Genomic DNA, 26,874 nt, shown 5'->3' on the forward strand with positions numbered 1-26,874 from the left:
GATTTATTACAGATCTCAAAAAGAGGGACTGTGACAGGTGGAACGGGAACCTGGGCTTCATACATTTGCCGGTTGCGCTGGAGGGACAGGCCTCTCTGGTTGGTGCCAAGGGGACACTGTACTTGGATTGTCAAACACCAGACCACATGGGCTGAGGACCCGGGACCCCTAGTCCTGATGAGTAAGACACAGGTTTGTAGTTTACAGATTGGATTCAACAATAAAAACAGGACTGGGGTAGATCGGAGAGAGGAACCAGGGATGAGAGACAAGGGGCTGCAGAGACAGTACCGTGCCAAGGGACCCCACAGGAAGGGCATATTGCACTGAGGTTGGTGTGGGGCTGGACAGGGGATTTGCTGGGATGGCTTGAGAACAGAGGCAGGCCGGGAAGGGCACCTCTTAAGCCTTGGAGGCGCCCCGAGGCAGGCCTTACAGTACAGTTCACACACCGTCCACAGTGGGGTAAAAGTGGCCATTGGAGAGAACAGGATGGGGAATCAAAGATATTTACAGATTCTCTTTTGAGAGGGTCTCATGTAAGTCCAGATTGCCTTTCAACTGGATACAGCCAAGGTCCTGGGCTTTCTGCCTCTGCTTCCCATGTGAGGGATGGCAGGTGTGTGCACTGCCTGTGGTGCTGGAATGAAATTCGGGTTTTATGCAGCTGGGTGAGCTCTGCCCACTGCGTGGTAGGGACAGCCCTGTGGCTTTTTCTTTTGGTCTCATTTTACTCTGTAGCTCAGGCTAACCTAGAACTTACAACCCTCCTGCCTTAACTTTCCAAGTGCGGGGATGACAGGTGTGACAGCATACCTGCAGGGTCTTTTTAGCAGCCTCAGTTAACTGATGCAGCAGCTCACTGCGGTGCTTGCTGTGTACTGCAGAACAGGAAGGGGACTGATGAGGTCCAGGGACAGACGTCTGTCCATTTCTCCAATTGTCCCCAGCACGGGTCCTGTCCCTAGCCCTGATGGCAGGGTGATGCCCCACAATGTCTCTACAGGCTGCTACATTCCTTGGAAGCCAGACAGGCCCTGACCACTGTCCCTGAAGGTGCAACCCAAGAGGCCCACAGGCTAACCCAAAGGCCAAGTACTGGAGCTGCTGGCTCTAAAACCGTTCCAGCTTGACTCTTCCTACTAGCACACCATGGGTGACGCATCCATGAAGCAGGGGCATGACATGACCGAACTGTATCCAACACACTGGGGTCTGCCCAGGGGAGGAGACCGCTCACAGAGATCCCCCTGTTCCAGGTGGACAGAGTTGGCTTTGCCGAGGTGACATCACTTTCTTCCTTATTTTCTTCAACCAGGGTGTCTCAGGACCTTATTTTCTTCAACCAGGGTGTCTCTGCAGCCTGAATCCTGGCTATGCCTTCCTTGGGTCAGAGATTTCCCTGGGGTTGAGGGACCCATGGCACCAGTTCAGGGCTTCATGGGAACGAGAGGCAGACAATATGGACCCTCCCAGTCAGCATCAGGTGATTGTAGTCACAAGACATTCATGCTTGGGGACATCCGTTCAGTGGCAGTAAACAGATGCAGAAAGACCACTGGGCAGTCCTGCTTTGCTTGGGTCCCAAACCTGAGGTGAAGGAGGGGCTGCTGAGGCGACCCAACTCAGGAGCACAGACCTGGGGTGGCAAGCGGAGGTTCCAGGGCCTGTCTTCTCTGCAAGCCACAAGAGCCCTGGAGTGTGTGGGCTTTACTGGAGCCACCTGGTCACTGTCCCCAGAGTAGAAAGACATGTAGAGCCTGATCCACCAAGGCTGGTTGGTGGCTGCAGCCTCTTCCTGGGTTTTCAGCATCTTGTCTTTTTCCTAGAAAGTCACTCCTGTGCTCCCTCCGTCCAAAAAAAGGGGGGGAGGGGACCCAAATAAATACAGAATGGGCACTCCAGATCTTGCCTCCCCCAACAGGCACAGGCAGCAGCAGATTGCAGACTGAGCTATCCTGGGCCTGGCCAATGGCATCATCAGTGGGGAAGGAGAGAACAGGGTCGGGCCAGGGCCATGGGGGGGGGGGTGTCGCTGAGCTCTGAGCCCCAGTGGGGGGGCAGCGCCTCCAGGAAGTGGCTGGGGTGGCAGAAGGACGCTGGGCTCCGTAATGGGGACTGCATAGAAGTTACTGCAAAGACCAGAGAGGGGCAGGTGAGGGAGGGAGCTATAGGTATGGGTGGCCCTGAGGCCGGGCCTGGTTTTCCTGGGCCAAAGGGTTGGTACACCTAGAGATCCCTGTGCCTAGAGCAGTCGGGAGGGAGGAGTCGGGGGAGGAGAAGAGGTGGAGTTAGAGCGAGAGGAGTCTAAAGAGTTGGTGAGGGTTCGAAGGGAAGGCGCCAGAGGAAGGGGAGCTAGAAGAGGGCAGGGAGTCACCAGGGGAGGGGGAGGAGCTCCAGCCTCGTCCTCCCACCCTACCTGGGGACTTACTGTGTCGCTCTCGCCGTCGGAGGCGGGTCGCGCGCTATAGTGAAGCGGGGAGTACACCCAGCTCCTCTCGTCGGTGGGCTGCGCAGCGCGTGCAGGAGGGGTGCAGAAGAGCAGGGGCGAGGAGCAGACAGGCAGAAGGAAGAGACAGAAAGTAAAAGAGGGGGGTCCCAAACCTAGGGAGCAGCCGCAACCCCGGTTCCCTCTGTGAGGGGCACCTGTCCCCAACCCTTGGCCCTGGGGAAGCAGTGGCAGCGGCAGCGGGAGCAGCAGGAAGCAGTTAGTGAAGCAGGGGTGCAGGAGGGCCGGCAGGGGGTGGGCCAGGGGTCTCCTCCCCTTCTCCCCACGTGCCCCATCTGTCCCACTACCCTGGTCCCCACGAGCCCAAACTGTATTGGAGCGGGGCCCTCCCTGCTCTGACCTGGGCTTATCCTAACCTCGATAAGCCCCCACAGCCTGCTGCTGAGCATGGGCAGACGTGGCACCGCAGCTTCGGCCGCTGGGCAATGTGGGTGCAGGGACATGGCTCCTGAATGAGTTCCATCCAAGCTGAGCCTCACTGGACTCCCCCAGAACTGGAACCCCTGAAAGCCAGTCTTGGGGTGTCACCCTGCCTTCTACTGGGCTTCCAGGGGCAAGGAGCACAGACCCGGGAGTGGGACACCGAAGGGCTTCAAGACAACAAAGTTCACAGTGCTGAGCATATAGGTCGCCCCCTAGAGGCCAGAGAGACGCTCATGGTCTACCTGCAAGGAGCCCAACACTCTGCAGAGGACAGCCTCGCACCCTCGATGAAATTGCAGATCCTGTTTCCACTTCTTAATGCTGGGGTGACAGACAGCCTGCTACTTCCAGGACTGTGCAGCTCTGGCCAGGTCACCCTGCCTCTCTGAGTCTGGCTTTTATTGTTGTAACAGGAGTAAAAGCCCAGCTATGAGTCACGTGTCCTGGGAGGTCACTTGGATGAGTAGACTATGAGGGTGGGCTCTTCTGAACCCTGTGCCCTTGTGACTTCTTTGGTGGCCTTAGTGTTTCTCCTCCTGTGAAGTACGCAATGGCAGGAAGGGCAGGTCCTGGCTCAGTGGTCCCTGCAGCACAGGCCTCAGCCACTCTCTGCCTGGAGGATAATGGAGCGCCCACACCCGTGCCATGGGGGGCCTGGGGTTGTGCAGACCTGGTAGCAGATGGGTAGCTGAGGAGTGGCACTTGGGTCTCAGCTTGTCTGTGGTCTAGGCAGGGCTCAGCTGACTGACCTACACTACATCTGTGATTTCCCTCAGTCACTTGAGAGAAGGGGTGTGGGGTGCTGTGTTCTGGAGCCCAATCTCCGAGTGGCGGGCTGTGGTCACTTACAGCGCCTGTGTGGCTTGGTGTCACGGCCTGCAGTTGGCGACGACGGGGAGAGAAAAGCCAGTATCTCCCATGGGCGAACTGGCCACACAGTGGGCCGGGCGGGAGGAAGGAAGAGAGGAGAGGGTAGAGGATGAAGCGGGAACCAGGGAGGGAATGCAGCCGGCGGGGCTAGCAGGCACAGGCGCTGAGGCAGGATGTGTGGCTGGGTTGGGTACTAGGGATCCCATACGGCCAGAACCAGCAACACACGTACGCACACTCGTACGCACACATGTGCACACACACACACACACACACACACACACACACCCTTGATCCCAACATTGGTGACAATGTCTGACCAGGTGGGGATGTGGGCCTCACTGGAGCAGCTTAGGGACAGTGGTTGAGTTAGTAGGGAGCAGGGAGGACCTCGGGTCGGAGAGGTGAGGTTTCACACCAGGTTTAAAAGCTGGCACTGTGATAGAACCAGCTGACCCTGCTCTGGGCCCGCAGCCAAAGTATTTCTCCCCCTGGTGGACAGGGTCGGTCATGGATGGTCTCAGACCTTCAAGCCCTGCCTGGGCTGAACTAGCCTTGTTCACTTTATGGAGAAGGCGGCATGGAGCCCTCCTGTCACTCAGGAGCATCCCCTCCCCCAGAAGCATGAGACTTTTTCATGGGCTCCCAGGATGCCAGAGACACAGGGCCTCAGTTTCTGCTCAGGTCTCCATGTGGCCAAGTGACGGCCCTGCCGCCCAGTGACCACACCAGAAACAGAAGCGGCTGACTGTCCACAGCCCGAGGAAGGGGTCTTGGGGGAACTTACAAAATAGATGTCTGTGGAAGGCGCATCCTCCTCATCCGAGGCCTGGCTGGCGGGCTCCGAGGCCTGGCTGGCAGCGTCTACTTCCACAGTGGCCGTGGCTGACGCCCCAGATGGGGGGACCTCCACTCTTGAGATAGAACAGTGATGGGTCAGAGATGGTTTTGTGCACAGCCCACCTTCCCAGCCCTAACGGCGTCTACCAACTCTATCTCAAGGGACACTATTTTTGGTTTTGGTGAGAGGTCTCAACCCATAGTCATCTGTGCTGCCCAATTCTGTCACCTGGACACAAAGCAGTCACCCTTGAATAGGGGCTGGTGACTGAGACCCCAGTGTCCTGCGCACGGGTGTGCAGGGCATTCTTTCTTCTTTCACTGACTTTCTTTTTTAAGATTTATTTCTTTATTTTATGTAAGTACACTGCAGCTGTCTTCAGACACACCAGTAGAGGGCATCAGATCCCATTATAGATGGTTGTGAGCCATTGCTGGGATTTGAACTCAGGACCTCTGGAAGAGCAGTCAGTACTCCTAACCACTGAGTCATCCCTCTTTTACGACTTTTACATTATTTTGAAACAGGGCCTCTCAACATAGCCCAGATGTTCTGGAACTCTCTCTGCACACCAGGCTGGCCTCAAACTCCCTCCTGAATGCTAGGACTAAAAGTGTGCACCACCACACCCAGTCAGTGGGGCACTTTCTCTAGTGATTGATGTGGGAAGTCCTGCCCACTGTGGGTGGGGCCACCCTGCAGGTGGTCCTGGGTCTGTAAGAAAGCAAGCTGAGGCACCTCCATGGCCTCAGTTTCAGCCCTGACTTCTCTTGGTGATGAGGTAACCTGAGAGCTGTCAATGGAGACGAACCTTTCCCTTCGTAAGTTATTGTCATGGTGCTTTTCACAGTGACAAACCCTAAGACTATCATTCTGTGTCAGTTCTGAGTGAGGAGTACACTCACCCTGCCCCCTGCTCCTTGGGGACCACAGCCCCCACAGCACACGCCGGCTCCACCTGCACAGTTATCTTCTGCAGGTCTTCTGCATGCGGCTCTTCCTGGGGCCTGCAGAGGATGCCCCAGCCTCAGTTTCCTCCCCGACCCCAGAGCTGCATGCAATTCTTGGTTCCCGGGGAATCCTAGCCTGGGGTGGTCCCCGGGGAGCAGCCGCTGGGTCCTGCTGAGGCCTGGAGTGCATTTTCAGCACAAGTAGGTGGCCATGTGGCCTGTGGCCCACACGCTGGGGAGCTTTACACTGCTCTGATGTCTGGAACTGAGATGCAGGAGGGTCGGAAGGTTCTGGAAGCCGGCCAGGCCTGTAGTGTCTGTGGGGTGAAGCCTGGAGCTCAGTGCCCAATGTTGCTGCCTTTTAAGGTGGGTGGGGCCATGGGGAAAGAAGGGGCTCACCGGCCATCCTGGCCTGAAGACTGCGTGCGCCGCCTGTGAGAAAGGCAGAGACAGGTACCTGCTGTCAGCGCTGTGGTGACGCACGGCTGTGCCCCCTGCTCCCAGCACCGGCGTCACACTGCTCCACCCACCTGTACCGGGGCTGCTCTGATGTGTCTGAAGGGGACCTCTCTGGGATGGACAGGGACGTGGATGACAGGGTGGTGGCGATGGAGGCTGTGGTGGCTTCCTCAAAGGAAGGTGGGGTGCAGGGCAGCAGGTCAGGCCGGCCTGTGGGAGCAGCAAGCCGGAGCCTGGATGGCTGCAGCCCCCCCCCCCCCACTAACAGCCCGCAGGACTCCCTCCTCACTTCCCCCACCCCTGGGCTCAGGCTGCCCCATGACCTCTGCATCCACTGTATGGCATGCCCAGCCCACGCGCCTGCCCCAGTTCCTCAAGGGTTGGTTTCCTGGGTACCCAGGGCTCAGGTTGGCAGGTCACCTTCATCCTCCAGCGTGGGGTAGCTGCGGGCTCCCCGCAGGTCGTACTGCACATCTTCTCTCTCGCTGGGGATCTGACTGGCTGAGAAGGCAGCAGTGGGCCCCAGGGGTTTGACAGCGAGCAGGGCACCACGCCCTTTCTTGGATGGAGAGGACTTCAGGGCTGCAGAGTTAGGGAGAAGGCGGAAGTGGTCAGTGCTGGGGTGGCCTCAGATTCCATGGCTTCCCGGTGGCACCCCCCCCATTGTCTTTGTCCTGTGCTCCATCCTTCAGGACTACACAGGAGGCTGGGTGCAGCTCTGCCTGCCAGCCCATGTCCTGCTGCTGGGACAATGTGAACTGGTAACATGTAGCCCCTCTGGGCCCCGGGGCCCAGGCCCGCAGATCGGGGCCCACTGGGGCTTCCTGGCTGGTCTCACTCTTTCCCCCCCAACCCCAGCTGGGGACTCGCTGGGTCTTGTCCCCCTCCCACAGGTGGTGGCTCACAGGAACTCTTCCGGAAGACTGTGCTGCTCATGAACTTGAAGAAGCGCTCGGCATAGAAGCTGGGCCGGTGGACAGAGACGGTGTCCTAGGAAAGCAAGGCGGGGCAGGGGTGGACACATGATGGGCACAGCACCGGCCTTTGGCTTGTTTGCTGACATGGTCACTATGTAGCCAAAGCTGACCTCAAACCCAGGGTTCTCCTGCCTTAGCCCTTGAGTGGCTGGGTGACAGGCACACCCTGGAAGCCTGCCAGGACCATCCCAAGGACCCTTGGAACGTTTCTCCGTTTGAGCCTTGGTTCTATGGGCAGTCTTGAACACTGAAGTGAGAGTCACTGAGGCGTGGGTGTGGGAGCCCCAGCATTCACACGGGCACCAGAGCTGAGCTGCGGGGCACCTGTGTGTGCCCTGCCCATTCCAACCTGCTCAGTGCAGGGCCAATGGGAGGATGAATGAATGGACTCACCCCATCATGGACCAGGGCCTTCCAGGTGTGTTCTAACTTCTTGATGAACCTGGGGACAGATGGGGCCCAGACTGTTAGCCGGCTGGCCCAATGCAGGCCGCGAGGCAGGGCTGAGAGGAACCAATGGAGCTGCAGTGACGGGGGCAGAATCGGGGTGGAACCAAGATGCAGCTGAGGACTGGGTGGGCTGGGGTCACTGAGAGTGGGTAGGTGGGCGTGGCCTGCGCACCTGTAGGACTGCAGAATGTCGATGATCCCGATGTGCAGGAGCAGTCGCTCCCCACGCCCATTCACTGCTGGGATCCCACCCATCCTGTGGAGAGAGACTCCATCAGCCCAACACAGGAGGGCCAGGCTCACAACTCTGGGGACCACCATGTTGGGAGCAGACAGGTGGCCAGAAGCTGCCCTGGGGCCCAGGCTAGCAACCACAGCAGGTCTCCATGCACACAAACACCACCAGGCATGGCTCCCGCAAACATCCTAAGGTGTTAATGCAGCAATTCTGCCCCATGAGACCCAGTCCAGTTAGTGACCTTCCTCAAAGCCTCAGCGGCTCAAAGCCCTGAAGCGGAAGATAAAGCCCCACAGGCTCATCTCACTCCACACGGGATGCACAGGCTCACCTGGTCCCCTCCGGGGCCCCACGCAGACCCTACAAAAGCCAAGATGGTGAGGGGGACAGCTGCACAGGGCCTTTGATCACCCTTGTCCCTCACAGGTGAGCTGTGGCTAACAGTTCTCAGAGGCTCAGCCCTACTCCTGTGATTGACAGCTCTCGCTCCCAAATCTTCAGGGCAGGGTACCCTCCCTTTCAGGGCCAGGGGTGTGGACTAGATTAATGCAGGGAGGTCAAGTAGGCCTCCTGCTAGCCCCCCCCCCCCCGCAAACCCACTATCTCTTTCTATTACACAGGGTCTCACTATGCTGGGCTGGAACTCATGAGATTCCCTTGCCTCTGCCTCCAACCCAAGGCTGAGATGTGGGCACGCACCACATGCCCAGCTTCTCCACTTTCCACTGGGAAGGAGTGTTGGCTACAGTGAGCGTACCCCACTTACGTGTCATCTGTCTCAATGGCCTCCCCATGGGCTGCTCCGCCCTGGATAGACTCCATGGCCGTGGAATACAGAGCTTTCTGGGCCACTGGCCGCTTCTCATCAGCCTTGCTCTGGGCACCTGCGGCCTGGTGCTCCCGCTCCTGCTGGTCGATGTTGTGCACACCCAACAGCAGGCTGTAGTCCATTATTTTGAAGCTCTCCAACACCTGGCACCGGGACACAGGGCAGGGGACAGCTGTGTATCTGCCAACCCCAATATAACGGGGCCCAGCACCCTGGCAAAGGTGCATACGTGTTGTCAGGACAAAAAGGGTCCTGAAGGGAACAGACCTCTCTCTCCTGGACGGAGGGCTTGGTCCTGGGGGTGGGGGTGACTCCTAGGGCAGGAAGCCAGGACTGATCAGGATAGACAAAAGACTTAAGAGGCCCCCTGAACTGGTCTCTCAGGAAGATGGTGAGCTCAGAAGACAGGGAGCTGACTGTTGATGCCTGTTCCCCTGCCTCAGCTCTGCAGGACTCAGGGACTTAAGAGACTGCTTTAATTCCAGCAATTGGGAGACAGGCAGAATGGTTGTCTCCAGTCCGGCCTGGTCTATATGGCAAGTTGCAGGACAGCCTGGGCTATGAGACTCTTCACACTATGTAGTCCAGACTGAAACCCCAATGTGGCAATCCTCTCTCCAGTGTTGCCACCCCTGGCTTGGAGTTCCTTCAGTCTTTGGGCTGCATTCTCTCTCCTCCACTGTCCCTGCCGCCCCTGAGACTCTTTCCAGAACCCCCAGGAGGCAGTGACTTCTCACATTCTGGTCACCACTGAGGCAGCCTAGCTAGAAGAGGGTATCCGGCCACAGTTTTGGGGTATCACCTGCTCTGGTTGTTCAGTACACACATGAAACTGCACGTGTGCTACATATGTGTGAGGAGCCTAGGTCCAGCCTGTGTGTGCTCTTTGGTTGGTGGTTCAGACTCTGAGAGCCCCAAGGGTAAAGGTTAGTTCACCCCGTTGGTCTGTCTGTGAAGTTCAACTCCTTTTTCCTTTTTGTGTGGTGCTGGGGACGGAGGCCGGGCCAGCCCCACGCTCCTGGAATACTGGCCACTATCCTCATTTCCTATTTGGGGACAGGTTAACTTACCCAAGGTTTGACCCTAGTCTGAGTGATCCTCCTGCCTCAGCTTTCCACATGCTGGGGCATAGGAATGACCAGTGTGAACTGGTTGCACTTCTGAGCATGCACAGCAGCTGCACTGAGGGCCAAGGCTTACCAGGCAGTCTCGCTGCAGTGTCTTGACCAGGGCGCCGAAGGTGTCGGGGTCCAGCAGCAACCCCTCTGGCATGTCCTGCATGAAGTCCAGGTCCTTGTAGGTGGGCAGGCTCTTCTCCTTCTCCTTCTTGCTGGCCCTGCGCTTGTACGTGGAGCCCTTGAGGTCAAACTTGAGGTGCATCTTGACGACACGGGGCAGCACATTGTTCATGACTACCACACGGATGTTCTTGCCGCCGGACTGCACGCAGTACAGCCCGTAGAACTTGGGCAGCAAGGTCCGTGGGTTCTGGTTGAGGTTCTGAGGGTGAGAGTACAAGGAGCCATCATCCAGTGGCTGCTGTGGGTGCCCAAAGTCCAGCCTGAACCTCAGATCTCAGAAGATGGTGGGATGACTTCCCAACTGCCAAACTTGCATTCCATCCCCACGCCCTCACTGGGGGATTCTAGGCAAGGCGCTACCCTCATCACATCCCCAACCCTCTCATCTTATTGTTATATGACTTTTGATATTTGTTTGGTTGTTTTTTGTTTATTCCAAGTCCCGGTCTCTCTGTGTAGCCCAGGCTGTCCTGGAACTCACTCTGTAGCCCAGGCTATCCTGAACCTAGACGTGTACCACCACTATGTTGTTTTTATTTTATGTACATGAGTGTTTGCATACATGTGTAAATATGCATGTTATATATGCCTGGTACCCAAAGGCCAGAAATGGGCGTCTGATTCCTTGGACCCAGGGCTGTGACAGCTGCAAGTCTACACTGGGGGTTGAGAACGGAGCCCAGGTCCTCTGTGAGAGCAGCTGGTGCTGTCACTGGGTACCACTCCAGTTTCTATTAACTCTGTTTTGCAGACAAGGTGTCAGTCTCTGGCCGCCCTTCGGCATCAGTGCAGCCTGCTCCTCGCCCAATTCACTAGCACCTCTGTGCACACACGCACAAGTCAGGAACCGAGTCTGTGCACACACGCACAAGTCAGGAACCACTTCTTTCCTTAAGACCGTGTCTTCCTGTGATATAGTTCGGTGCATCAGACTGGGGACAGGCACCTTTCCCCCTCAGTTGCCCTTGGACAAAGATTACGCCTAGAGATTTCCCGTGCTCTCTGAAGACCAGAATTCTCATACCATCCCAAACCCATCCCAGCCAAACAATCACTGGCTCCTGAGACAGGACATCTGGGGTCCTGCCTGGGCATCATTCAATAAAAGGATATTTCAAAGGGAAAACTGAGTCAAGGCTTGTGCTGAGCTACCCAGGGTGGTCACATCTAACACTCCTGCCCACCGCAGCCCTTTCTTAAGAGGTCTGTGCCTGGGGCTCACTGCATCCCTGGCCCTCATGCGCCTGAGGAGATGCTGCATGAAGGATGGAGGTGGGCATTCCTGTACACTTTCCCATGCTGGGCTTGTGAGAAACTTCTAGAAGCCCAGCTACCAGTCCTGCTCCCGCCCACCCACACCACTCACCATGTAGTAACCAGGCAGCAGCTTCTGCAGGAACTCTGCCTCCTTGTGCATGACAGTCTTGATGATGAACTCATCGTCGCTGGTGACGTAGAAGACGGAGCCGCTGGCACCAGGGTTGGACAACTCAATGAGTGGCTCATTACACAGCGAGTACTGCAGGGCAGAGGCAGGAAGCGTGAGGGGTGTGGCTCTGTCTGCCCCGCCCCCAGCATGTAAGTTTACTGTGTCGCACACAGACCGTGACGAGCTCAGGTGTGTTGCCATGTGACAAGCCTCCAGCCTCCCTTTAGCTGCCACGGACACGTGCTTTGAGGAATGCTCCGTAAGTGGGTGACAGTGGCTGTACCTCCCTCCCTCCTACCTATGCTCTACCTGGAAGCTCTGTGTGACAGCCACAGCCCAGCATCCATGCTGGGTCACAGGCAGCTTCCAAGGTTGAGGCTGGGTGCATGCTGGCCCTCAGCCCACGGTCATCTTCCTTCCCCTCTGCGCCAGCTCACGCTCATGTGTCATCTCTGTGCACACATGTCTAAGCCACGTCTCATCCGTTCCCAAAGCCAGGCCATCTGTCTGTCCTTCCTCCACCCACTGTGGTGAGCCATATATATCTCTGAAAGGCAGGGCGCCACAGCTGGCTGCGTTCCTCTCCTGGACTGCTGCCCGTTGGTACAGACCCCCCTGAGAACTGACGGAACAAGACGCCTGCCCTGTGTCTGTGCCCCAAGTTCACTTCCCCAGAGGGCCTCTTGACCAAAGATGCCCTAGGCCTGAAGCCCCAGCTGCTCTTTCTAGATGAATCTACAGCTTCCTGGAAACTGTGACCAACTCAACAGGAGCCAGTAGACAAGGACAGAAAGGCACAACAGGGCAAGATGCCATGATGACCCAGCAGTGGGAGGGTCAAACCAGACGCCATGGCCAAAGACTTGGTCCCCAGGATGTGCTCATGGGTGGTGGTGGAGCCCAGGAGATGTGGGGTCCCGGGTCTCCATCTGTCTGTCCTGCCCCTGGGAGGTGGCCTGCAGCTGTTTCCAGGCTAGCCTGAGGAAGCTTGTTACCTGGTGATGCTGACTGACAGATACACTTACCAAGTAATCATCCGGACGGATGCCAAAGAGCTCCCGGAAGTAGCGGAAGGCAACAGGTGCATAGGTCTTGAAGCGGAAATCCTGGAAGTGGTGGGCGGGGGTAAGGTTGCTCCCTTCACTGCAGAGGACGAAGGATAGCTGTGAGAGACATTGGCTTTTTCGGGCTCCCCTCCCCATTTGTCCCACACACAACCCCACAAACCACTTGGGGTCGCTGCTTAGTGAGGATGACTGGCTTCAGGACACACCCTAACCATCACTTCTCCCTTCCTTAAGTGCACATGGAGGTCAGAGGTCAACACCTCTCCACCACACTTTCTGAAGGAGACTTGCCAGTGTGGCCGGAAACTCTCTGCCTCCTCTACACTGAGGTTAGAGACAAGCACCAGGCCTGGCTTTTGGGACCAGAACCCAGAACCGCATGCAGCTAGCTATACTCATGGGACCAGCTTTGGCCAAGGAGCTGCAAACGGGGAGATGGCATGTGTGAGGCCCTCCCTCCTGTTGCTGAAATGCGCATAAGCAGGAGCACAGGCAGCCTTGCTGGAGGGAGGCGCTGCGGTGCCAGGGCTAACCTGGGAAAGAAGATGCTCTCCACCACGTAGAAGTCTTGCATGAGCACATCACGCTCCGGCTTGGAGCTGAGGTTGCCCACCGTGTACCCGATCCCCAGCTGGATGGCACCCTTCAGGGTGGACGAGGTGGTCTGTGGGGAGGGTTGGTGGCATCAGGACCCTGGAGTCCTCTGCCCTGTGCAGCAGCCCCCACCTCCACACCGCATTGGGGTGGCCACCACATACAGGAAGGGCTCAACAACACAAGTGAATCCGGGGACATAGGGCTCAGAGGGGACAGCCATGTGTCATGGGAATGGGGTGACCCAATGTTCCTAGACCTAGACCACAGGGACCATCCCACATCCCTGATGGCTGACACTTTATATTGGTTGGTGCTGCCCATCTCACCAAGCCTCACACCAACATCCATGCAGGGAGGCTGTGGGCCAGCCTCGGGGGCTTCCCCTCCCAGCCCCCACTGTCTCAGCTACCTTCTTATACGTAGTCTCTCCAGACGCATCCACGCCTCGATGGCCCAGCTTCTTCCCATGGCCAGGGCCTGGCTGCCCTGTCACCAAGGGGGCCTGGGGAACAGGGACCAAAAACAATTTGGGAAGGTAGCCAGAAGGTTCTGTAAGTGCAGAAGCAGAGGGCTTGGGAGGCAGAAGGCTGCTGTGCTGTGGGGCTGGTGGGACACCAAGGTCAGGCTGCCTGTGCTTCTCTACACCCGCCACCAGAGGGCGCGCTGGTCCCAAGAACCCAGACTATCCTCCAACATCATCCTAGGGCACTGGAGCCTCTCCCTCCCCACAGCTCTGCAGGGTCTGGGGTGTCCCTGGGACCCTCTCCTTCTGAGGGTCCAGAAAAAAACTGTCCCACCATGAACTCAGGACTCTCAGACCCTAGCCTCTTGCTGTGCGGATAATGGCACCCCTATCTCCACCCCAATACTGGCCTCCCTGCCCAACACATTCAACAGTATTTGGGTCCAGAGAAATGCTGTGCACAGCCTCAGGACACACAACAGCATGTCAGCCCATGCCTCCTTGAACTGGGGGACTCACCTCTGCAAGAACAGCCTTCTTCTGGGTCATACCTGGAGAAGGAGGGTACAGTTAGTATGGAGGAGGCCAGAGGCCAGGCCCTTCCTCAACCGTCGTCCATCTTGCTTGCTGATCTGCTTGTTTGCTTTGGTTTTTGAGCAGGGTCTGTGTAGAGCTGGCTGTCCTGGGACTTGCTCTATAGACCAGGCTGGCCTTGAACTTGCAGAGATCCTCCTGCCTCTGCCTCCTGAGGGCTGGGATAAAAGCACCACCACTGCCAGCTGTGCCTTTGGTTTTGAGTCGGGGAGTGAGTCAGGTCACTGAACCTCGGGCTCACCCTGATTAGGTGCCTAGTGTCTGTTAGTCACAGCAATCTTCCTGTCTCCGTCTCCCCAGTGCTGGGGTAAGAGCTGTGCTGCTCACTCAGCGTTTACCCTGGTGCTGGGGCTTCAGACCCAGATGCTCACACTGCACAGTAAGCCCTTCATCCACTGAGCTTCCCTATTCCAAGCTGTGTGCCTGTGCCCCGGGTGACTTCCTCCCCTGCGCTGGGTGGGAGTGGAGGAGGAGGGGTAATTTCATCCCCACCCCAGGCTCGGAACCAGGTGACGGTATCCATGTGGGTTTGAAACCCAGCACCGTGTGAACTGTGGTACTGATGACCCAGGAACTGAGGACCACAGGGTTGCCGGAACTCACAGAAGGTTCTAGAGGCTGACTTGTTACTTGCCTTTGGCCCCTGTGTAGTAAACAGTCTGGTTCTGTGTCTGGGACCCAGAGATGACCCTTGGGGAGACACATGCTCACGACCTGAGTCACTAACCTGATGGTGGTGGAGACCAGGCTAGGAGTCTCTCACTGTGCCTCATGGGAGACACTCCTGAACGGAAAGACGGGTGGTTCTGTCTGAGCCAAGGGATACAGGCTCACAGTGCACAGGATGGGGCTGGACACAGGAGCATCACAACCACGGACACTCTGACCCTGACCCTAATGAGGAATGGGGACCACGGCAGCTGTGGAAGGGTGACAGACAGGTAACCTTTCTGCCATTACGATGGCAAGGCTGTCAGCTGACCCAGTGGAACAATCTGCATCTGGGGCCTGGAGATCAAGGACAGGAGGGGCAAGAAGTTGGGGAAATGGAGGTGGTGGGCTAGAACTTGTCGGAAGAACTCAGCTGTGCTGGCAGCAGCTCCCAAAGCTACAGGTGACATTCTGAGGCCCAAGTCACCTGCCCTACCCGTAGCCAAGCATGGACCCAGAGTGGACCATGGACTCTGACTTCACTGGCTGAAACACGAGGCCAAGACAGACCCTGGGGATGCAGTCAGGAGGGGACAGGGACACTCAGTGGCCCTGATACAGCTCAGACTCTCCTCCCAGCCAATTGTCTTCTGAGTGAGCAGCCCCGTTTTCCAGGAAATTATGTTTAAAAATAGTCAGGGAGGAGGGGAGGCAGGGGCACCAGCTGGCTACGGTGCTGTGCGTGAGGCCTGTCGGCCCACGTCTGCCAAAGCATCTGGGCAGGTGTGACTACACCTAGTGGGCTGTTGCCCCACGGCTGTGTGACCTCGGGTGAGTCTTTGAATCTCTCTAGGCAGGTTTCAACTGGGGGGCTGGGGGGGTTGGAAGCTGCATCCCCATCATCACAAGCACCTGCCACATGGGTTGCAACTGCAGACTGCCTAGGGACACCACCCAGGCTACTCCATCTGTAAAGTGGGCTATGCCCATCACCTGCACACATTCCTTACAGGTGACCCTAGAGTGACATGAACAGGTCGGGGGCAGAAAGGGCTGGAATGGACAGGAAACAGAAACTATGGCCAGGGAGATGACAAGCCCTGGATCCTGCCTTCACTCCGCCTCAGGGGGTGGGGGTTGTCCATTAGCCACTCCAGCCTGCTGACTGGTCACACTGAGGCTTCCTTTCTTGCCTGTTTCCCTCCGCCTCCCTGCTCTTCTCTCTACCACACAGGCTCCTTTCCTACTCCATCCTGCCCTGGGCACAGCAGTGTGCTCTGTAGCTCCCTCTCCTGCCAGGCTTGTCCCCACTGCTGACTGAGACCCTCAAACAACCCCCACAGCACCGTTCGACTGTTAAGGGCAGGGCAGCTGATGGCCCCCACCCTGCAGTCCAGGTGACCTGCTGTCTCAGAGAAGAGGCCTGGACAGGGAAGAAGATGCTCTTTGTGGAGCTTCTGTATCTGAGATGCCTGTTCGGCAGCCGTGGCGGAGAACTGAGACACGATGGCTGTGTCAGAATCTCGAACAGGAAGAGTGCTGCTCTCACACTGCACAGTGCACTCCAGTCCTGCTGACCCACATAGAACAGCACGCCACCAAGAACAAGAGGCCTGACGCAGACAGGACAGGCCATGCCCAGGGAGAGCTAAGAGTGGAGGGAGCGCATGTGTTCACTAGCAGAGGACGCCTCCTCAGAGATGGAATGTTCTGGAACTATGCAGATTACCTGGCTTCATAGTCACACAGGTGTGTATACCTTAAATAAGTGATCCCTACAGTCTACCAATTATAGCTCAAAATCCCAAAATCAAGATGTAGACATGAGCTGAGCGTCCACACTGGTAGACCCGTCACCACTAGCGCAGGCTTCATGGGACCTGCAGATTCCTGTCACAGATCGTGGGCCCTGACCTCTGAGTGGCCAAGCTTTGGGACACCTACCAACCTCCCACTCCATTCTATCTACTCAAGGCTGTGGGCCCAGCAGGTGACGGCCCCCAGCAGCAGGTCCCCTTTGGACCCTGCCCTGACCCCTGCAGTGAGGGGACAGGCCAGTGGCACTGTAGAGCTGGGGACACCCGTGGACATGCAGCAGACCTGTGGGGTTTAATGATCTTTCTACTACAGCCAATCTAAGGGACTTTAGGGTCATCTGAGTGATTTGATCCCGTGTGAAGAACCACCTGACCCACGTGGGCCTCCAACACCTTGCGCCAGAAACAAGCTACTGAAGAGGAACTGGGTGCCATGTATTCTAGAGACACAACAGGGCATGCATGATACCCTAGCCTCTGTCCCCTGTCCCCAGAACTGCAGAAAGAAAAAGAAAAAAGAAAAAGATGGAGAAAGAAACAGAGGAAGACTTGGAGGGTGAGAGGGAAGAGGAGGAGGGACTGGAGGTGAAGGGGATGGAGGAGGAGGAGATGGAGGAGATGGAGGAGGGGATGGAGAAGATGGAGGAGGGGATGGAGGAGGAGGAGATGGAGGAGATGGAGGAGGGGATGGAGGAGGAGGAGATGGAGGAGGAGGAGATGGAGGAGGGGATGGAGGAGATGGAGGAGGAGATGGAGGAGGAGATGGAGGAAGAGATGGAGGAGGAGATGGAGGAGGAGATGGAGGAGGGGATGGAGGAGGAGATGGAGGAGGGGATGGAGGAGATGGAGGAGGGGATGGAGGAGGGGATGGAGGAGGAGATGGAGGAGGAGATGGAGGAGGGGATGGAGGAGGGGATGGAGGAGATGGAGGAGATGGAGGAAGAGATGGAGGAGGAGATGGAGGAGGGGATGGAGGAGGAGATGGAGGAGGAGATGGAGGAGGGGATGGAGGAAGAGATGGAGGAGGGGATGGAGGAGGAGATGGAGGAGGAGATGGAGGAGGAGATGGAGGAGGAGATGGAGGAGGAGATGGAGGAGGAGATGGAGGAGGGGATGGAGGAGGGGGAGATGGAGGAGGAGATGGAGGAGGAGATGGAGGAGGGGATGGAGGAGGAGATGGAGGAGATGGAGGAGGAGATGGAGGAGGAGATGGAGGAGGGGATGGAGGAGGGGGAGGAGGAGATGGAGGAGGAGGAGATGGAGGAGGGAGAGGAGGGGATGGAGGAGGGGGAGGAGGGGATGGAGGAGGGGGAGGAGGGGATGGAGGAGGGAGAGGAGGGGATGGAGGAGGGGGAGGAGGGGATGGAGGAGGGGATGGAGGAGATGGAGGAGGGGATGGAGGAGGGGGAGGAGGGGATGGAGGAGGGGGAGGAGGGGATGGAGGAGGGGGAGGAGGGGATGGAGGAGGGGGAGGAGGGGATGGAGGAGGGGATGGAGGAGATGGAGGAGGGGATGGAGGAGGGGGAGGAGGGGATGGAGGAGGGGATGGAGGAGGGGATGGAGGAGGGGATGGAGGAGGGGGAGGAGGGGATGGAGGAGGGGGAGGAGGGGGAGGAGGGGATGGAGGAGGGGGAGGAGGGGATGGAAGAGGGGGAGGAGGGGATGGAGGAGGGGGAGGAGGGGATGGAGGAGGGGGAGGAGGGGATGGAGGAGGGGGAGGAGGGGGAGGAGGGGATGGAGGGGGAGGAGGGGATGGAGGAGGGGATGGAGGAGATGGAGGAGGGGATGGAGGAGGGGGAGGAGGGGATGGAGGAGGGGGAGGAGGGGATGGAGGAGGGGGAGGAGGGGATGGAGGAGGGGATGGAGGAGATGGAGGAGGGGATGGAGGAGGGGATGGAGGAGGGGATGGAGGAGGGGATGGAGGGGATGGAGGAGGGGGAGGAGGGGATGGAGGAGGGGGAGGAGGGGGAGGAGGGGGAGGAGGGGATGGAGGAGGGGGAGGAGGGGATGGAGGAGGGGGAGGAGGGGGAGGAGGGGATGGAGGGGGAGGAGGGGGTGGAGGCAGAGGTCACCAAGGTTACGCAGCAGCACTGGATCAGCACCAACAGTGATGCTGAGCTGGTGGCAGGCTGGTCATCTGTCCACAGGGAGGTACAGTCAGAGGGATCAAGAGACCATCTACTCCATACAATTAAGGAGGGCCATCCTCAGCTACATAGAGAGCTTGAGTCAGCCTTGGCTACATGAGTCCTTGTCTCATCAGGCAGCTGCAGGGTGCCCATAGGTAAACAGTTTCCCCGGTAGCTGGGTGTACTCGGCCACTCTTGCTGTGGTGGCCGGCACAAAGGGATACGATGGGAGGGTACGGAGAAAGACTTTGCCAAATCCCGGAGGAGCAACAGCTCCGGCACAAGAGCCTGCTGCTCTCTGGGTTAATCCTTTACCCACAGCGGAGAGCAGAACAACCCTGGACTCTTGGACTCCTTGGGCCCCAGGAGCTGTTGTCCTCACCCGCTGTCTGCTCAGACAGAAACGAAGAACTTGGCCATGGCGCCTCACAACCATCTTCTCAGCACCCGAGAATCTGAGGCAGGGGACGACAAGTTTCAGGCCAGCCTGGGCTACAGAGCAAGACGGTGCCTCCTGTGGTGTGTGAACAACAGATTTTCAAACAGGGTCTCACCCACTGAGCCTACACAGATGCCTGCCCTGAACCCTCAGATATTACCTGGAGGGGGTAAGGAACCTAAATTAATGTTCTCAAGAAAATGTGACGGTGGTGGGTGGAGAGCCGAGAGCTTCGAGGCCTGGATCACAGGATGGGCCGTGGGAGGCACAGGACCAAGATCCGATGCCACCTGGGATGCTGAGACTCCCAGCACCTGTCTACCCATTCCCCAGAGGTCCTTGCATTTCTGATAATCAGTGGTGTCCCTGGGGACAGGGCTTCCGTCGGCCAGGGTGCTCCATTCGGGCTTAGGCAGAAGCTACCTATGAATGGTCCATCCCAGACGCCTGGTGCATACCACATGCTGCCCTCCCATTGCCCCAGGTTAGCACGTTTGCCCACAGTCCCTCTGCTTCCATTCCTGGCTCTGTGCTGGGGACAACAGACCAGCAGGAACCGTCCTGCCCAGTCTTTCTCCTGTAGCTGTTTATTCTGCCTGCCTAGCCCCCAAACCTCTGCAGCGTGAACCACGGGCGGGACTCATGGCCACCTGTCATCTACTGGTTCCCCTCAGGGACACTCAGAGAGAATGACCCTGCCCATACAGGACACTGACTTTGAGACCATTTAGGACACAGCTCTCCCGCGCATGCACTCCTGGACTCCCTGCTCCACAGGAGTGGCAGCCCTCCTCTGCCATCCTGGCTCTCAGGAGGCTGAGGCAGGAGGACTGGGAGTTTGAGGCCAGCCTGAGCTACCCAAGGAGACCCCATCTTAAACATAAAGAGAAGGGACAGTCACCATGATGGGCTGGAGAGATGGCTCTATAGTTCAGGTACTGGCTGCTCTTCCAGAGGACCTGGGTTCGATGCCCACCACCTACACAGAGACTAGCAACAAGGGATATGGCACACTACATACTGGCACCACGGTGACCATAAACTCATACACATACGCACACAGACACACCATACATTCATTCTCACACACACATACGCACACAGACACACCATACATACATTCACACACACACACACACACACACACACACACACACACACACGCAAAATGAAACAGCCACAGTGAGAGGCTTCCTTATGCTTACTGCCGCTGTAAGAGAAACGAGGCAGCATGAGCCAGAGAGCAGGTTCAGTGGGTAAAGGTGCTCGCTGCCAAGCTGGATGGCCTGAGTTCAAACCCAAGGACCACATGGTAGAAAGGGGAAATTGATTCTTGCAAGTTGACCATTGACCTTGCCACCCCCGGGATGGCACCCACTCACGTGTGTGACACATACACGTATAATATTAAAAATTGAAAACAACCCCTAATGTCAGTGAAGCTAGTCGCAGGAAGCCACCTGCAGCTGGCAGGGAGGGAGAAGTATCTGGTGGCCATGGGCAAGCCTGGCTTGTCCTCAGTTGGACACTTGGTTTCTTTGTGACTCAGCGAGTTCACCCTCAGGCAGCCACCAAGGGAAGTGAAAAGCCCAACCCACCCAAACCCTGTACACAGTCCCTATGGGACTTTCCGAAAACAGCCAACGCCAAAGAAACATGGACATCTGTCAACAGAGGAAAAGCACACCAGGGTGTCTTGTCCCCACAATAGAGTATTACTCAGTCACGAACAGGAGAGGCTCCTATACCGCACTCTGTGGAGGGGCCTGAGGAACATGGGGCTCAGTGACGGACCAGGACACAAAGGCTCCCAGACAGAAAGTGGACCTGTGGTGCCAGGAGGTGCTGAGAAATAGGTGAGGAGATGGAAGGTTCTAGAATGAGACTGCACAGTTGACTGATCCAGCATTGGTCCAGCACTACTAAGGCCAGCAGGGGACGGTATCCATGCCTGAGGACCCAGATCCGGTGCCCAGAACCAACATAAAGGCAGAGAAGACAAGGGACCACAGCACACGCCTTGGCACACGCAGAGTGCAGAGGGACAGACGGCGGGATGGTGACTGAATGCAGCGCAAGTTTCAACTCCGAACCTGAGCACCTCCACCTAGAGTCAGAGTGTTGCCGCCTGTCTCTCACACGGCCCCAACAGCTTTACTGCAGTGGTGGTGACCTGGGGACAACATGGGCAGCCTCCTGGCCGGGAGGACCTCCCTCACTTCCTGCCCTCAGCCCCGCTGTCCCGGGAACACTCGTCACCTCTTTGGAACAGAGAGGAAAGGAAGGAAGTCACGAGGTGGCGGTGGTTGAGAAGTGGGGGTAGCTGCACACACCGCAGGCCCTTAGGAGCTTCTGGAGACCAGCAGAGAGGGTGTTTGGCAGGGCAGCGGGATAGGGTGAGGCCCCAGGTGAACACTGGGACCCCACTGCCCTTGCTTTCTAGGGTGACTCCCTCTGACCCATCATCACACAAGACAAACCCTGAGCTTCCTTGTTGGTCAGCTCTGGGAGGTAAACAGGAAGCCAGGCCAGGCAGGGACCAGGCCACCCACGTCCTACAGGTCCCCAAGTGCCAGTGGTGGAGAGAGAAGGCTCTGAAGTCTGTCCCAAAGAGCTGTCAGGAAAGGCGACCCCACCAAAGTCTCAGGCCACACTGTGCCCCACCAGAACATGTGACATGTGACCCCCCCTAAGTTGTGTCTCCCCCAGAGGCACAGTGCCCACTGTGAAGAATTCCTGGTCACTTTTCTTGTGTCCCCAGCCTGGGTACAAGACACCCCCTACTCCCAGCTCAGAAAACAACAGGAAAAATGGAGGGCTGGGCTGAGGCTCAGTGGGCAAGATACTCTCCCAGAATGCACCAAGATCTGGGTTCCTTCCTCAACAAACCAGGCACCTCATAAACCAGCTATGGTAGCACACACCTGTCACCCAGCCCTCAGGAAGTGAAGGAAAGAGAATTGGTATTTTCTAGATTATTCTATACTAAATAGTAAGTTTGAGGCCAGCCTGGGCTACATTAGACAATAACAAAAATAAAAGGAGGGACGGAGAAGATTAAGAAACTGGACAATCCCTGTCTACGATGTCAAACCAGGAAGCTGTTACTAGTCAGATGGACAGTCTTCACGACAGAAAAGCTGACGTCTGCTGATGGTCAGTAGTCACCAGAAGAGCGGTGTGATGCACAGCGGTGTCACAGGTGAGACAGAAGGGTCTACAATATACAAAGAGCTCCTTCAAACCAACAAGACTGCACAACTGCAAACAGAAAAGGTACCTTCCAGAACATGAGGCCCAAGTTGTGTTTGGCATGGGACCAAAGGCAGCCATATCCAAGGTGAGTAAGAAAAATGGTCCGACAGGAGTATGCGACAGTGACAGGGCCACAGTGGCAAAAACCAACAAAAACCAGTTTGCAGCTGAGCTGCATCCCACCGGTCCCCTCATCACAGTAGGCCCAGCCTCTTATCAGATCTCTGAACAGTGTCCACACCAATGTGGTGACCCCTTGGACTCCAGCACCCTCAGAGGGCTACTGTCTCGGTCCACACTTGCTCAATGTACATGCGCACCTCCACCCAGTGTAATCCCTGTAGGCTGGGGATCACTTGCTCCCTAAATCCTGTTCCCCATACCCTGACAAAGATAGTCACATGAGACTGCCGGTGCTGGGAGTCAGGGCCGCCTGTGAGTAAAGGGTCTGCCCAGCCCCACACTGTCAGCCTGTGAGGATGCGGCTTTCCATTCCCAGCTGCTAATTCTGCGCTAATTCCCAGCTCGGTGTGATCCTGTGTCAGGGTCTACACCTGCATGATGACCAGGAACAGGAATGACACTCAGTGTAGGAACAGAACAGTCAGGACCCAGCAGCTGACCCCTCACCCAAATCCACACACCCTTGTGGCACCTGCTACACTTTTCAAGGGACACAGCTTCCCATGATCAAGGTTGGTGTGGCCTTAACTGCACCCATGTTGCCTCGCCAAGGGTCCCCAAATCTGCAGCACACACATGAGCACAGACAGCTCTGTGTAGGGTGGGTCCCAAACCCTCTGTAAGCAAGAGCTCCGGGACAGCCCCTGGCCATTGAAGCCCCTAGTCTACCCCACACAGGAGAAGCTCAAAAAAGGTCAACACTGGACCAACAAAATGGCTCAGTGAGTGAGGAGCTTGCTGCCAAGCCTGAGCCGCTGAATTCCATCCCCTGGACCTACAGGGTAGGAGAGGACTGACTCCTCTGAGCACGTAGCCAAGGCCTTCAAGTCCTGACGCTCAGGCCTCCACCTCCCTAGTGCTGGGATGACAGGTGTGATGACAGGTGTGCCCCACCCGTGATCTAGGGACTACCTGAACTTTGTCTCTAAGGCAGCTCTGACCCTGACATCAAGGCCACCTCGTACTGGTCCTTGGTGTCTGCAGCCCAACACACCTTGACAGTGGCCACACACCTGTTGAGTGCCACCATGCCCTGGTGCTGAGTCGATGCTTGAGCGTAGCTCCTGTGGCTGGTGTGAAGGGTATAAGGAATAGACAGGGAGGGAGGAGGGGTGGGCAGCGACACGAGCGGAGGGAGGGCCCTGAGCCAGTTTTTTAATGGGGCTCCTTATGGAACGGAAGAGCTGGTGGAAGGAAAAGGAAGGACGGTAGTGCTGGACCAGCTGAGGCATGGGGCGGAGGAGACGTAGGCAGGCTCTGGGGTGATTTTAGAAACAACACTGACATAATTCGCTGGCAATTTAGACAGGGAAGAGGTAGTGGTAGGTTGGGAACGACAAAGTTTAGGAACACTCACACCAGAGCCCAAAGGTCACCAGCCCTGTGTCTCAGCATCCAGGCCTCCCAAGCGATACCACGCACTCACAAATCACACAAGGGCTCCCCCAGCAGACATAGGAAGGCAAGAGGCAGGCGGTTTTGGGGCCAGGCCTCTGGAGCAAGGAGACTTAAGGTAACTGGATTCTAAACACCACAGAGATAGGTTTCCTTCCCATCAGATAGGAGGGAATTACTACAGCCGATAACAGGCTGCTGACACTGCTGCAGGGTCTTCTGGGAGGCGGGGTAGGCCTTGCTCTTCCTGCCTTTGACTTCCAGTCCCCACGTGGCTGGGGACACCAACGCTGGACACCTACCATGTTCACTTCACATGGAGGCAGGCATGCAGTTGGTGGTAAATAAATGCAACAAACTCCGTTAAAGCAGTCAGGATGCTGGTGCTTCAACCCAAGGTCAGAGTACATCCAGATGGCCTCCCCGGTTTACAGGTGGGAGCACAGCGGGAAGCCACACTGGGCAATGGGACTCACAGCAGCTCTGGGGTTCTTGTGGATGACAGATGACCAACAGGACTCTGGGCAGGAAAAGGAACTTCCGGGAGGAACAGCCCCTGGGGGTCAGACAGGTTTGTCTAGAGTTCGGTGACAGACCCTGTCTGCTCCAGCTAGCTTGCCATCCCCCGTCATGAAGAAGGCTCCACACAGGGGCAATGTTTGCCAAGGCTGCAACTGAGTGCCTGGAGCTATCAAGTTTATGGCCACTCAGGGCCCTGCTGTCCCCTGCATAATTTCTCCAGCACTGAAGGGCAGGTGGCTGGTGGCAGGAAGCAGGCTAGCTGCCACTGAGCACCTGAGGTTGGAGACTACTGGCTCCTTGGCTCCTCCTTTCCTCTCTGGTCTTCCATGAGGACAGTTAGGGAGAGTCTTGGAAGCCCATGTCAGTCCACAGAGACCTAACTGCAGCCGTAGCCATGGAATACTGCCGGAGGGAGCCTAGAGTTCTGTGAATCCAGAAAGTTCCCGTGACCCCGATGGAGAAGGGAGCGTTCTGTTCTCTCAGCCTTGTATACCGACGCCCTGCCTACAGAACCCAAGCCTAGGGACGCTGCTCACGACAAGGGGACACTAGGAACCTGGGTGGCCCCACAGGCTACACTAGCAAGGCAGACTGAGTCCAGGGAGAAGGGTCTCGGACATCTGCTCGCCCAGCCAAGACAGTGAAGTCACCTCAACACGACATCCCTTTATCCTTCCCCAGCCCCCATTTTAGAGGGAGGCAAACTGAGGCCCAGAAATAGGTGATCAGTGTGTAGCAAGGAGGGACCAGAAAGTGACAGTTGCAAGATTGACAGCCCAGCAAAGGGGGTCGCATGGAGGACATACTGGCTCTTCTTTGCCAGGCCGGGTCCGCAGGTGGGGCCCCCCGTTAGAATTAGGGTGCTCCAGCATTCCACACATTGTGGAGAAGCCACTAGCCACACACTCAAAGGAGCAGATATGATCCGCTTGTCTCTATACCCTGCAGCAAGAGAACGCCCGAGAACGGGTCCCCTCTACCTCCAAAGCGGAGGACCGATTCACCGCTACCGCATGCATCTCAAAGAGGCACAAGCTGCACGCACAAGCTGCCAGGATAAAGAGCCGCACCCCCGCCCGCCTGCGGCTCCATCCTCACCCAAGAACCCTAAAACGGGCCGAGCGCTGCGCGCCCCGCATCCCCGGGCGCGGCGGTACAGCCTCCCCGGCCCGAGCGCTGATGCCCCCTCCCCCGCTTACGCAATGGGAGAGCGCGAGCACCCCCGCGCCGCGCGTGAGAATGGATCAGCCCGGCGGGCCGCAGCGCAGCACAGAGCGGGCGGGCGAGCCCACGCACCACGGCGGGGGAGCGGGGCGAGCCCATCGCAGCGACGGGGGGGATCGTATTTACCTGCCGCCGCCCCACTCTCGGCAGACCAAGCCGCCTCCGCCGTCACGGCGCCCGCGTCGGCGCTCTCCGCCTCGTCCGGCACCTCTAGCTCCATGGCGGAGCGCTCCGGCGGCGGCGGCGGCGGCGGGCCCGAGGATGCACCCGAGCTCGGCCGCCGCCGCGGAACAACAAGCGCCGCCCGCACGACCGGGCGGAGAGAGGGGGCGGGGTCTGGGCGGAGCTTGGCGTTGACGCGAAGCTCTTAACCAATCGGATATAAGAACCGGGCTTAGGGCGGGACCCACTCAGAGGAGTTGCGAGCGCCCTCGGGCGTCCGGTGCCAAAAGGACTTGAGTTCACGTGCAGTCTATGGGGGCGGAGGGAGGGGCTTCAGCAAAGGGAGGAGGCTGACCAATTAAGTAACAGGGGTGGGGCTAAGCGAGCGCACGACTCACTAGCGCCTCCAAGCGTCCACTGAGCTGCTCAAGCAAACCGGAGGAGCATCTGCAGGGGACCGAGATGGGGCGGGGCCTAGAGTCTACTACAGCCAATCGGATATCAGGAGCGGATCCTAGCCTTGAGGCTCGGGAGCACCCTAGGTGGCCACTACTGAGTCAGAGGCAAGCAAATCTATAGGCTAGAGATAAGGCTCTCCAAATTCGAGGCCAACCTAGTCTTCGAGTCCCAGGAACTCAGAAATCCACCTGCCTCTGCCTCCCCTGTGCTGGGTGTGAGTTATCCTCAGCTATATATTGAGTTAAAGGAATTTATTACATGTATTAGAAGTATACTTTACTACTATCGTTTTATCACTTTACAATATAAGCTATCAATAAAAATAAGCATACATCATATTGCAAAACAATAAATGTATGTAATATATATTGTTCGTTGGGTTTTTGAAACAGACACTTCAGCCTCAGCTACCCCTTTGCCAGGATGACAGACAGCATGGCCACTCTGCCCGTCCACTAAGACAATTGCATCAGAAAGAGCCCTTTGGCGTGGCGTGGACAGAACTGAGTCAGCTTGACGAAAGCCAGGGCTTCCGAAGTGTGGTCACTGGAGCCCAGAATCAGCACCTTCTGAAATCGGGTTAGAAGCCTAAATCTGAACCCTTCTTGCAGCAGGAACTAAGTGGACACCTGGTAAAAGCT

At 57.2% G+C, this 26,874-nt stretch overlaps 1 protein-coding gene across 5 annotated transcripts; it reads right to left on the reverse strand.

The window, feature by feature from the left end:
• Window positions 1–28: 28 nt before the first annotated feature.
• PIP5K1C (phosphatidylinositol-4-phosphate 5-kinase type 1 gamma) lies at window positions 29–25,887 on the reverse strand. 5 transcript variants are annotated; one of them, XM_080935666.1, is made up of 18 exons: window positions 25,739–25,887; window positions 13,923–13,954; window positions 13,350–13,442; window positions 12,877–13,007; window positions 12,302–12,419; window positions 11,214–11,366; window positions 9,747–10,046; window positions 8,484–8,689; window positions 7,652–7,735; window positions 7,423–7,471; window positions 6,958–7,042; window positions 6,473–6,634; window positions 6,124–6,262; window positions 5,993–6,025; window positions 5,549–5,650; window positions 4,590–4,716; window positions 2,432–2,509; window positions 29–2,132 (listed from the first exon to the last, which is right to left on the reverse strand). In XM_080935666.1, the coding sequence occupies exons 1-18, from the start codon at window positions 25,830–25,832 to the stop codon at window positions 2,130–2,132; spliced, it is 1,989 nt and encodes a 662-aa protein (XP_080791792.1). In that variant the 5' UTR covers window positions 25,833–25,887; the 3' UTR covers window positions 29–2,129. The 5 variants fall into 5 exon arrangements, with proteins under 5 accessions (XP_080791792.1, XP_080791793.1, XP_080791794.1 ...); XM_080935668.1 differs by lacking the exon at window positions 29–2,132 and adding an exon at window positions 3,782–3,859 and having other exon boundaries at window positions 2,139–2,509; XM_080935667.1 differs by lacking the exon at window positions 2,432–2,509.
• Between the last annotated feature and the right edge of the window lie 987 nt (window positions 25,888–26,874).

Source organism: Micromys minutus (assembly GCF_963924665.1).
Source record: "Micromys minutus genome assembly, chromosome: 22".
Classification (NCBI taxonomy): Eukaryota; Metazoa; Chordata; class Mammalia; order Rodentia; family Muridae; genus Micromys; species Micromys minutus.

Excerpts from the sequence above, each read along its gene's own strand:
- PIP5K1C (XM_080935669.1), bottom strand. The coding sequence starts at position 25,832 with ATGGAGCTAGAGGTGCCGGACGAGGCGGAGAGCGCCGACGCGGGCGCC. Across the intron at positions 11,367-12,301 it reads TCCGTCCGGATGATTACTTG|TACTCGCTGTGTAATGAGCC; the intron begins GTAAGTGTATCT and ends TCTGCCCTGCAG. Across the intron at positions 3,860-4,589 it reads CTTCCACAGACATCTATTTT|TTCGCCCATGGGAGATACTG; the intron begins GTAAGTTCCCCC and ends CTGTGTGGCCAG.